General features: G+C 39.2%; 1 protein-coding gene across 2 annotated transcripts in view; it reads right to left on the bottom strand.

Annotated features, from left to right (window-relative positions):
• Positions 1–13,568, bottom strand: part of brsk2a (BR serine/threonine kinase 2a) — a gene marked incomplete at both ends in the record, with an annotated part of 315,947 nt that overhangs the window by 154,722 nt on the left and 147,657 nt on the right. For both annotated transcript variants that reach the window (XM_079809884.1, XM_079809883.1), the window contains one exon: positions 1,458–1,552. In XM_079809884.1, the coding sequence (XP_079666010.1) occupies positions 1,458–1,552 (95 nt within the window). The remainder of the gene's footprint in view (positions 1–1,457; positions 1,553–13,568) is intronic.

The raw sequence follows: 13,568 nt of genomic DNA on the forward strand, positions 1-13,568 counted from the left end.
ACATTTATGTAAACTGTAACAGGCAATTCATGTAAACAGCAATTGGTGATTCTTTAACAGTCTTTAGCTACCTTTCTGCTCAGTTTCACCCCTTGTAGAATATGCAAACTTTTAATAATTTTAACAAAATAAGAGAGATCTGGGATCATACAAATTAAAAAGATACATTTATTTAGTACTGTCCTGAATCAGCTATTTCACATAACAGAAATGTACATATACTCCACAAAACAAAATTACTGATTTTATACAAATTGCCACATTCAAAAATGTACAAACCCTTGAATCTTAATGTCTTGTGAAGTAATTTCTTTTTTGCAATTGCGAGATTATATCTTTTCTGAGAATTGTGAGATATAAATTCACAATTGCAATGAAAAAACGGGAAAAAATACAGTTTTTCTCAGAATTGCGACTAAAATAAAACAATTTAAAAAGTTAATTGCAACTTTTTATCTCACAATTCTGACTATAACACGCAATTGTGAGTTTAAATCTCGCAATTATGAGAAAAAGTCAGAAATGTGAGATAAAAAGTCGCAATTATCGGTTTTATTTATTTTTATATTTAGTGGCGGAAACAAGCTTCCATGGAAAATACATTAAGAGCAGGGGGTGAAAACTTTTGAACAGGATGATGTAAATTTTTCTTATTTTGTTTAAAAAGCATTTTTTTTTTATTTAGCACTGCCCTTCAGGAACGAATAACTGCATGTTACCCAGAAGAAAAACGAGTACAATTTACCCTGTTCATCCAATTCAAAAAGTTTACACACCCCAGATCTAAATGCATTGTGTTGCCTTCTTAAGCATCAGTATTAATATTATTATTTTTTTTTTCTAAGATTGTCTGCATTTTTTGTGGAAAACTGATGTTTAAAATAATATGCAGAGGAAAACCCAGTCCTAAGTTTGGTGGTCCAGTTGTGTTACATACCTTATTAGTTTTCCAAAGTATTCTAAAGTATTTAGATTAAGTTACAAAACTTGTGTAATCTAATGAAATACATTACAAATTACTTTTAAAAGTATGTATTTTGTAATCTGTAGTGAAATACATTTTAAAAGTAACCTTCTCAACCCTGATTTTTGAATATATGCAGATGAGCTGCAACAAAGGAAACAATTTTCAGTGAATAAATACTTCAATTTCAAACTTTTTTCACACAAAGTTATACAGTATAACTTTAGAAGACTTGACAAATATAGTGCATGTGTTATACAGACTACTTTTTTGTCATTTTTGGAGCTTGAGAGCCTTTGTTCACCAGTCAGTTTCATTACATAGAAAAGAGCAGCGTTGACATTCTGCGAAATTTCTCATTTTGTTTCTCATAGAAGTAAGTAAGTCATATCAAGTTTTGGGTGAGTAAATGATGACAATTAAAATTTTTGAGAGAATTATTTCTATTGTTGTGTGTACATCTGATATTTCTAATGAAAGAATGAAATCTTACCTTCATTAACACGGATTCGCTGAGCTTTTCTCGGTTTACAATCTTTATGGCGACTTTCTGACATGTGACACAGTGGACCCCGAGCTTTACAAGGCCTAGAGGGAGAAAGAAAGAAGAAGGAAAAGGTTGAAAGAAAACTATTATTCTAATCATTGGTTTGCATCCACAACATTGGTCTGCAACACGGGTGAGCAATTTATTTGCTCACAATTTAATCACAACTGCACAAAAACTCTCTCACAGGCCATTTCCTTTCACACACCAAAACACAAGAATGCTTCCCTCGGGATCTGTGAGACGCTCCAGTCATATCTCAAGACCAATGGCGTCAGGTATGGTAGATAAGCAAAACTGCGAGCCAAATTGATGGCGTACAGCAACCTAAAGGCCTTTCTGCTTTATCACTCGTGACGTGTTTCATGGTGCACGAGCAGCACGGTGGCTCAAGGAAATCGTTTCTGCAACATCCGCCACACGGTTAACACTTTTATTAGTCAAAGTGTTGAATGTTTACAGGCTTGCAGAGCCATGCTTCATGGTTCCCCTCTCTTCTCGACACTACAACACTTTCAAGGACTTTCTAAAGAAAAATCTGTAGCGTAAATACCTCAGGTCCTTCCACGACTGTTGAGCAAGCATTTTCAAACAAAACAAAAAACACTAAAGACGATTCAGCAAAGTTGTTTGCTGCACCGCGAATTGTTGAGTAGATAGGGAGGGTTTGACGCCTGTGCGAGACAAGATAATGAATGTTTCATATCCTAAGGTGCACGCGTATCGGAAAACTGACAAGAGCATAAACGAAAAATGCTGTGATTTGCAAAGAGGATGCAGCGAATGTTTTAAGTTTGTAATAAAGTGTAAGAGACCCCCACCTCATCCCAACCAAATCCTTGTCCCTGATGACACTCAACAGACTCTCCTGAACAACCTCTGCTCTTGAGTGACTCAATGGCTCTTTACAAGCTAAGGAAAAATGGCTGGTTTTGAAGGGTTTTAAGATGGAGTGCACAACTGCTGGTGGAATGGCAAATTCTGTTTTTATGTCTTGAATGGAACTGTGATATTATATTATATCATATTATATGAGCAATATCACACTCGTAGCCATGCGATATGGCTGAATATCAGCACGGCTGTGATTCGGCCATAGGTAATCACAGCCGTGCTGATATACAGCCATACCGCACGGCTACGAGTGTGATATTGCTCATATACAACAGTTCGATGGCACAAGGGAGTAAATAAACAAGAAACAACAACGGAGTATCTTATGTGCAGAACTACTTCCTTCCCACGGATTCAAATCTCAAGTTGACAGTTTAACAGTTGAGCCCAAGTCTCTGTTACTAGTTATAAAACATAATTTTAGGACTAGTAACGAAGGAACATTGTGTTGCTTCATTGAAGCTTATTGTATGATGTAGAGTATTATGGTATTATGAGAGAGATATCGACTAAACAAGTGTATTACCTGCATCTGATCTAGTATTTATTCTTCAGGTCGATGTCCATAATATCCATTATAAAAAAATCAGTTTGAATGCCTGCTGAGGAAAGCGATATCTTTGTCCTTTTAAAAGATTTCTGAAGACAGCGCTAAAACAACTTCCTTGGCTGAATCCGAAATCGCCCCCTATACCCTCAAATGGGACATTATTTGAGGGGACAGACATTTGTAGTGGTGTCCGAAAGCATAGTGGACGTTATCGAGTGCACTCATTCAATCCCACATGGCACCACTATAACGAGTTTTTGAAATTATTTTGAAATTACAATAAAAAATAAGTGCACAATCAAATGTGTTCAAGGTGTAAGGAAATATGTTATTACTTTTCAAATGATGGTTACACCATAAGACAATTATAGACTTATTAAATTTAAACTATTCCTGAAAATAGCGTACATGTTTCTTTCTTTTTTCAAAACCATATCAGCTTCTCCATATGGAGAAAAAAATGCTGTTATAATTACATTAATTTATGATAAACGATTCACATTCCGGGCGGACACCAGTCTCAGGTCTGGATCTGCTAATTGGTGACCTCTGATATAGGGATACATTATACGGTAAACCTTTCAGAGCCCTCACTTCAGGTGCTCGGCCCTACCATAGGATAGAGACAGAGAGGGAATATCATTCAAATGTCAGCCGCAGCCAATTAAACAATAATGACACTTGACAGCGAACTCAACAGTCGGCAAGACCATTAGTATGGATCATCAGTGCCCACAAATAAAGTAAAAAAATATCCTAACGAGGAAAACAGGAATAAAAATACCCCCAAAAACGAAAAACCAAAATGTCCCTTCTCATAATCAAAGGCTTCTGTTTATGAGATTCAAGAGGCAAGGAATTTCATGCACTTTGAGCACTGTGACCTATTCCAGTGAGCTATGATAATACACAAAGACATTAGCACAAAATATATATGTAAAGAGCATATCACAGTCAGACGTTATACTGCATGACATTATCACAAAGATAGTGTATTAAGTCCAAGAGCAGAAGAAATGGCCTTATCAGAAAGAAGAAAAAAAGCTATGCGACAGGAAAACTGCTCAGCGAAACTCTTTGTGTGCGCTCCATCTGCTCTGATAAGAACTCAAGAACACTTGGTCGAGTCACAGCGTATAACTGACAACAGGGCGGCCGCTCGCTCTGTATCGATCTAGGTCTTTGTGCACCTTCCCAATCAATAAAATTAAAAGAGCTCCTGTCCACTGCAACATCATAATAATGGTCAAAAACACATTATTCATCTTGACCCAAGATTTAATATATGCATTAGCATATATTGCAGTAGCCAATGGTTGAGGAGATTATAATATAGTTTATAGAGGTATAACATTATGACCACTGACAGGTGAAGTGATTATCTCTTCATCACAGCACCTGTTAGTGGGTGGGATATATTAGGCAGCAAGTGAACATTTTGAAAAATGGGCAAGCGTAAGGATTTGAGCGAGTTTGACTAGGGCCAAATTGTGATGGCTAGACGACTGGATCAGAGCATCTTCAAAACTGCAGCTCTTGTGGGGTGTTCCTGGTCTGCAGTGGTCAGTATCTATCAAAAGTGATCCAAGGAAGGAACAGTGGTGAACCGGCGACAGGGTCAAGGGCGAGGCTCATTAATGCATGTGAGAAGTGAAGGCTGACCCGTGTGGTCCGATCAAACAGACGAGCTACTATAGGTGAAATTGCTCAAGAAGTTAATGCTGGTTCTGATATAAAAGGTGTCCGAATACACAGTGCATCGCAGTTTGATGCGTATGGGTCATCATTTTATGCCTGCTCGTGTTTATGCAATAAATGAAAGATCAGCTGAACATTTTAAGGATAGTATATTTTGTCATTATACTAATAATATATAACTGTCCATTTTTTGAGTCACCGTTCTTACCAAAACAATTGTGTTCTGGTACCATGGTATAGCTACTGAATGATTTAAAAATTTTAATTTAAAACAGGGAACACGCATGAAAACAGAAATAATATTTAATATTATAAAATGTTTGAAAGGGAACAATGTTTAGTTCAAATTGTTGATACTAGCTTGAATATCTTATCTTGTGATCCCTTCATGTTATGATCACACTGCTAAAAGCAGCTCTATTTCGCTCTAAAGAATAAGCAGTTCACAAATTCCTTCTTCCACTCAGCCATGACTGATTCCAGATGCATAGACCTCTTCTTATTGCTCCTCAGTGACAGAAATATGTTTTCTGCAGCTTTAATTTTGTTGTTTTGTATATCTACACAAACTTGCAGACGTTTGTTCTTTGTGTCTGTTGGCTCATGACATGATTTAGGGAAATGATCAGTAACAATCATCTTGTGTTTACTTTAAATGATGCTAGTTCTTCTATCAGAGGGGGTTTCTTACATTTTAGCACATCGTAGTTGTGAACCAACTGTGCATTTTGCTTAAAAATATCCAGGTTCTCCCCAGGCAGGCATCACATTAAGAACATTCTACTTCCGGATATGTGTGGGCATTTTCCAAAAATATATATATATTTTTAAATAAAAGTAAAATAATGGGAAAAATGTGTCTCAAGGTGTGAAATAGTTTGCAGGGCTCTAGGAGGTTATATCAGCATTGCAGCTCAGACACGTTGGAAAAATGTGCCTGTGGTGACATTTGTGCAAAATGATATTATATTGCTTCTTGCATGTTTCATGACACTTCAAGTGAAATGTCCAGAGAGCGGAGATGAAATGTTAGTTCTCTATCACTTTTGAAAATAACGTACCACCTACATTAAACACTACCCTAAATGTAACCAATAGTCTTAACCAAAACATTTGCTGAAGCAGCCATGCCATTTTATTTACATATTACATGTGTGATGCTGTATAGAGGGATGCTGTATAGAAGACTGGTTTACAGCGTGAATACAGTGAAAACACACAAAACAAGGCCCGGCACCAGAGGGGGGTCGAGGGGAGGTTTGGCCACGGACCCCATGGACATCCCTGTGCCCCCTTCTGGACCGAGGGAGACGGACTTGATAATAGCGCTTCATATTCTCACAAAACCACTGCCACCTGCTGCTGCTTCTGCTACTGATTGCTATTAGAGGGAAAAGCTGCCCATAACTGCTGGTCTAGGGTCTGTTTTCTTCATAATAATAGCATATTAATATCAAAAATTAGTTGGCAAAAGTTCCAGTGCGTATGTCTTTGCGCTCGTTAAATTATTCAATTTCCAAAGCGTTTTCCCTTTGGTGGTAATTTAGCCATGAATCAGACATATTTATTGATTTCTACAACGCAATTGGCCAATAACAGGTGTTGTCCAATGCTGAGAGTTCTGCACCCGCGCTAATACTTTCTAAGTGTGGATATAATTCACAGATTCATTGTGTCGTCAGCTTCACTGATTAATATAACGGAACTATGTGAGATCGCGTTCATTGAATGAGTGACAGCTTTCAGTGATTATAAAGGGAGTGCTATTTGCACGCTGTCTAGGCGATTTAAAAAAAATTATGAACAGGCCTATAATATATTCAGAATTTTAATAAAACTTTTGTTTTCCATTCTTGACAAGCAGCCACAAACACGCTTCAATACATAGACCCATATCCGCATGCGGGATTCACTCTCAAAATGACTGACAGTGATAAATATTTGTATCGAAATCAGGCTCATAAAAAATGCCAGGAAAACACGATTCCTGGCTGCATGTCAATCTCCATGGATCACTTTATCTTTGGTAAGTTGTAAAGAACACTATATCGAGTCCAACCTTTAGTTTAAAGAGGGGGGGGGGGGGTATCACACACAGTTTCTGTCAATGTCATGTCAATCTTGAGTACCTATAGAGTTGTATTGCATCCTTCATATCTCCGAAAAGTCTTTAGTTTTATCATATTAATAAAAGAGTCTTTCTGAATAAAACCGAGCGGCTGGAAGCGTATCATGTGGCCGGAGCTAAAGAGTAACCAGTACGCGTAGCTATTGCGTTGAGAGCCTGTGAAAGCTGTGACATCCTAAAGGCCTGTACACACCGGGACGAATATCGCGCGCGCTTATCGGCAGCGTTTTTCGTGCCGTTTTTCGGCGCGTCTTGAGTGTTCACACCCAAGCGATTTTCACTGGCGCTGCGCCGAGTGAACGTGCACATTCAGTCGATGCACTCGCGGTACACAAGGTGGTGCTGCGGCACTTTAAGCCTCTGACACTCGCTTGTCACACAGAAGGAGAAGAGAGACAGTATTTACGTGCTTGCCAAAACCATAGACATATTATGTATATGGACAAAACCATTCACACACTTTTTGCTAACTGGCAAGCAGCATTAGCAGTTCATCTTCTTCTTTATCTACTTACTACTTCTTCGTCGTATCAATGTGTGCTCGGCAAGACCGTTTTGTGCTTGAGCGCCACCAAGTCGTGTTTTACTGTCACTTCAGCAGCTCCAGGCACGTGAACAAAAGCGCCGATCTCATTGGTCGGACAGTTTTTTACGCGCCGCGTCAAAATAAAAAAACCAACCCGAGGCGTTTTTTTAAAAATGACGCTTTTACGCCTGGCGTTTTGCGCATCGGTGTGAACACTCACATTGGCGCCCATTGTTTAGCCCCGAGGCGTTAAACGTCGGCGATAAACGCATGCGAAAATCGTCCCGGTGTGAACAGGCCTTTAGAAAACGTGCAAAAAAAACGTTGTCCTAAATAAACAATGGCTATCAATCAGATTCAGTCATACATATATGATTCAGAATCACTTGCACAACTCTGTTGCTGCTCCGGAAAAACAAACTTAACTTTACAAACTCGCATCCACTGTCCCCTTAACGCTGGGTTCTTTTGGGAAGCTGAACAGGGTTGTCTTGCCCTGACAACCAAAAACACACTTCTTTGGTAACATTGTTGATTTTGTCCGGTGACCTGTGCAGTGCAGCCGACGACTTCCCTAAAGTGGAGCAAAGCACGTTGATGGGCGTGCTATTGCTCTCTTTTTCTGGTCGACGTGCGTGCGCGCCCTTCCGGGAAAAGTGCCTGTACAAGGAAATTCCTCCCTTGTTGACGTCACATAGGCCCATACTCTTTCAAAACTTTCAGAAACTTGTGAGAAACCGGAAGGAGTATTTTTGGCACAGAAATACTCCATCAAACGTCCAACTTATTTTTTGAAACTTTGGCCATGTTTAGTATGGGAATCCAAGTCTTTAACAGTCTAAAATTGTTTGTTTTACTCAAGTTTTCCCCTATTAACTCCAGTTATGCAAGCAGCTCTTCTGCCACTTAGTCCCGGCTGAGGGGGCGTGTTCCGGCGGGAAAATGCATACCGTCTATCAGGTGAGCTACAGAGCAAGTTTACTACATTAGAAAAGCCATCCATATGGAGCTGATGTAATACAAACGTCAAAATGTATTCATTTACAAATCATGCGCTATGGTAAAAGTGTTTATAACAAAGAATTGTGCTAAGAACTGTGTGAAAAGCACATTGATAAAAATCACATTGGACCCCACACACCCAGTCCACTCTCTCTTTGAACTGTTGCCCTCTGGCCGGCGCACCGAGCACCAGAACAGTCAAGCACAAGAACAGTTTTTTTCCCCTCAGGCTATATTCAGTCTGAACAGTTAAAACTCTCATTACTATACATTGTTTATCATAACTGTCCATTTGTACATAACATCTCAAAATTGTACATCTGTAAATGTAAATATGTAAATAACAATCTGTACATTCATAAAACTGTAACATTAATGTAATATTGTCACGTGTATGTTCTGTTTAGTTCATTATCTGTTATGTCTGCATTAGTTCTCATTAGTTAATCTCCGTCCAGCAGTGGTGTACAATGTGTATTTATGCTCCCTGTTCTATTCAGTCCTTTGTCTGTTATTGTTTGTGTGAATGTAGTCGTGAGCCTTCTGAGTTAATTAAAGACTTTGTATTCTCACCATTTCCTTCGTCGTGGCCTCTCTCAACCACCAACCCATGACAACTATATTGCATTATTTAAAATTAGTTTTCTTTATAATATATATAATATATTCCTTCTGCACTGGAAGCTCCTGTCACCCTTGTGTGTGTAAGCATACTTTGCAATAAAGTTCTTTCTGATTCTTATTTTCACAATGAGCCTAGGTTGTAACTTTCCTTACTACTTAAGGAAAGATAATAATGAAGAGTGTTTGCAAGGTGGTGTCTTTGTAGTCAATAAAGTTCAGGATTGAATTGTGATTCCAGTTTGAATTTAACGATACAGTTAATCGCCTTCTAATAAACTTTTAAAAAAAAACATAGTGACAACATACACGTAAGCATTACATGTTTAGTCTATAGGCGAAGTATATATCTAAATTACGACATATGCTCTCAATGCAAAATGCTGAACAGTTAGTTCATGCTTTCACGACCTAAAGGCTAGATTATTGTAATGCTCTACTGGGTGGTTGCCCTGCTTGCTTAATAAATAAACTCCAGCTGGTCCAAAACGCAGCAGCTCGAGTTCTTATTAGAACCAGGAAGTATGACCATATTAGCCCAGTTCTGCCAACACTGCACTGGCTCCCTATTAAACATTGCATACATTTTAAAATCTTACTAATTACTTAAAAAGCACTTATGGTTTAGCTCCCCAGTACTTCAGCGATATATACTCCATCACGTCTATTGCGGTCTCAAAATTCTGGCCAGTTGATAATACCTAGAATATCAAAATCAACTGCAGGTGGCCGATCCTTTTCCTATTTAGCACCTAAACTCTGGAATAGTCTTCCTAGCATTGTTCGGGAAGCAGACACACTCTGTCAGTCTTTACTATGGCACACACATAGAACACGATACATTTTTGTTAAACTACACGCCTGCGCACATATGTATTCAAACGTGCTTGCCTATAGACTAAACACATGCGTACATGCATGACGTCACCGTTCTTACAGCTTTGCGAGTTTACACGAAGATGATAACGGTATAGTTTCAAAACCTGTTTTGGGGTTTGCATTCTCTAGACGCCGAGCGCTGTTGCCATGCGGCCGGAACACATTGAGAGTTTTCTGTTTTGGTTGAAAGCGGTGTCGTGTAAGGGTCCCCAAAGTAAATAACGAATTATTATTTATTTAATCAATCAAAAACATACTTTAGCTGGACAATTACTTTTTTCTAGAGCTGATGTACTGCCAAAAAATCTCTCTTCCATTAATTTCCTATTATAACTGTAAAGCTGCTTTGAAACAATCTGTATTGTGAAAAGCACTATCTAAATGAAGGTGACTTGACGTGCACAGGTGCATAGTTCATATAACTAATATTTGTAACTAGAAAAGTTTTTCAGTACAAACTTTGACTGTAGACTTGACAAAGCCTTAAACAAGTTTTTAACTTTGTAAAGGTTTACAGACAGACAGACAGACAGACAGACAGACAGACAGACAGACAGACAGACAGACAGACAGACAGACAGACAGACAGACAGACAGACAGACAGACAGACAGACAGACAGACAGACAGACAGACAGACAGACAGACAGACAGACAGACAGACAGACAGACAGACAGACAGACAGACAGACAGACAGACAGACAGACAGACAGACAGACAGACAGACAGACAGACAGACAGACAGACAGACAGACAGACAGACAGACAGACAGACAGACAGATAGATAGATAGATAGATAGATAGATAGATAGATAGATAGATAGATAGATAGATAGATAGATAGATAGATAGATAGATAGATAGATAGATAGATAGATAGATAGATAGATAGATAGATAGATAGATAGACAGACAGACAGATAGACAGACTCAGAAATGTGTTTTGACAATACTACCTAAAATGTGGGTACTATTACCTAGAAAACAACCAACAAATGGAACAAATGGAAAAGTTTCTTAAGCCCTGCACATATGTGGCTCCCATAACCGCCTCCTTATTCTAATGAGCCCCTCATGAATTATTCAAGAATCTATAATTATGCATTCCTTTTGCTGACGTGGAGTTTGAGGCATTAAAAATAGATCTGAGCGGAACGGCAGCACAAGCCCCAGTGGAGTCACGCTGCTGTGTTTTGACTGCTTCTCTTTTTCCTCGCCACCGCTAGATCCGCAATGCTCTCGGCCTGTCGACCAGGAGGATGTTTTTTTCTGACAGGCCCTATCTTGTTGTCCCCATCCCACTCTGGACGCGTCACTGACAGGCTGAGGGGAATCTGGATCCCTCACGACAGTGCTGCTAAATTCTGTTGATGGGGCGGCCAGGGGGTTTTGCCGAAAGCGTGTTTTTTTGTGCAGGAGTTTGCTTCCAAAGCACAATGAGTCGCCGCTGCAACTTCCAGGACTGGTGTTTTTCCCGGCAGTGTACACATACATGCTTTTGGACGTGGGCGTCTGTCATTTTTGCCAAAAGACCTTTACTGCTCAGCATTACGATACCTTCCCCCCGGTAGGGGTGATCAAATTTTGAGGCGGTGCATGCATACATTTGAATGTCAATTAGACTCCGCTGACAGGTTTGGCGACGTGTGCAGACAGTCAAGTGTTTGGTTGTTGAAGCAGACGCAGTCACACGTGACAAACTGGGCCACCTACTGTCATCTCTACCACCATAGCATGGGTAAACGTCTAATATAAGGTTTAATATCTGTCTACTCCTAGGAAATAAATTATCATGGTTTTCTGCCTTAAAGATGCCATATTCTACACCTTAGTATTTAGTGCATGTGTCATTGGTGTTGTTTTAAAATATGGCGCCAAACAACTTAGCCCTTTAAATAATACAATTTATATAGCTACACAAACAAATAAAGAAATAATATATACACTGAAGTGCCCTATGTACCTGCATTTACCCTATATTTCTCTTTGAAGTCCATTTATAATGGTTTCTCTGGTTTTCATGACCAATTTCAACACTCACTGACCTTTAGAATGAATATTCATAAGGTTGAAGTTTCTGTTTTTAAAGGCTACTGTACCGTTAAGACTGCTTTATGCAAATGAGATATTGATTGGCCATCCTCAGCATACCAGCATTGAAAATAAGCATTGATTTAACTTTTTAAAACTGACATTTAAATCAAAGGCTTTTTTTGAAGGCTACTGTACCTTTAAGTCATCTATATATATAAAAAAAGCTCTGTTATGATTGGCTAATCTCAGCATACCAGCAAAGAAAGTAACAAATGATTAGATTTTTTTAGGGCTTAAATTTTAATTAAAGGTGGTTACGAAACTACCATACATAACTTTAAGACCACTATGTAAATGAGATCTGTTATGATTGGCTAATCTCAGTCCAGCATAGTAAATAAGCATTGGTATGAGCACTGAAATATGGGCGGTCACATGTTAATGAGCTCATAAAGTCCCTGTAAGGCAAGTCAGTTTATTCGGCAGCCATCTTGACAACAAGCAGTCCTTCACTAGAGCTTCAAAATCTTCAAAACTGATAGCCAAACTTATATTTGGTATGTATGGTAAAACAATAATCTGGTCGACATGTAGAACCGTTGTGCTTCGGGTGACCCGAGTTCGAGTCCCGACTCGTAGACCTTTCCCGATCCCATCGGGAAAGAGTACCCCTCTCTCTCTCTCTATCCTACCTCACTTCCTGTTTAGCTACTGTCCTATCTTAGTAAAAGTCAAAAACGCCAAAAAATGAATCTTTAAAAATAATAATAATCTGACAACTATCTAAAACCTAAAAAAAATGTGATCAAGCTAATGCTCATGCTATTGTGCATTCTAGTGTAAACAAACAGGTGATTCCTATGGTGGCCCTGAAGGGCAAATGAAAATCACAAATCGGAAAACAAAACAACTCAGAAAACAGATAATTAAAAAAAGGAAAGGGCAGTCCCTTGAAGTAAGTCCGTTGATTGGACAGATACAGAGTCAATTTATTTTCATGTTTCACTGTAGATTTTTTATGTATCAAAACAATTGGCTGTTTCTGTTGCTCATGATATGACCCCTTTAAAAAAAAAAAGATAATGGAAGTTTGCCGTAACATGAGGGTTGTGAGGAATCAATAGCAGGGCTCATGGGGAGATGTTTACATCATGGAGCAGACAGGCTCTCACGGGGTGCTTGTAGCCATCAGGTTTCTTTCTGCACATGATCTGCTCGCATTTATTTTGTTCCTCTCTACACGGCCTGTGAGACTAGAAAAGGGCTCTTCCATAATGTTTCCCCGAATTCCTCCAGGGGTCTGTCCATAAGTTGGTTCATGCTCACAGATGAGCTTTAACCTCTCATTGTGTGCATGCAAATACACACGCCTTGCGCATGCATGGATACACACCATGCATGTCTTTGCGGGTGTGATCAGGGACTCCTGGTTGAAGCCGCAGCAGATGTTTGCTGCTGAACAGATTAGTGCAGAGCGGCCCAGAGGCTCTAGGACCGGTCGACGCAGTTGTGTAACGGTGGCAGCCACAACGGTTTGCACATGCTGTCTCTCTTCCATTATTATCTTGTCATTAATGCCGTAATGTTACGCAACAAACCCAGCTTTCTCCATCAAGCCCAACCAGAAATTCTACATCTCATTAACTGTCCCATGCCAAACATGGAATTTTCCGTTATTTGTAATAAAATGCTTCTCGCGCAAAAAAACACCTGGTTTCCGTGTT

The sequence above is a fragment of the Gobio gobio genome, assembly GCF_949357685.1.
Source record: "Gobio gobio genome assembly, chromosome: 25".
Lineage (NCBI taxonomy): Eukaryota > Metazoa > Chordata > Actinopteri > Cypriniformes > Gobionidae > Gobio > Gobio gobio.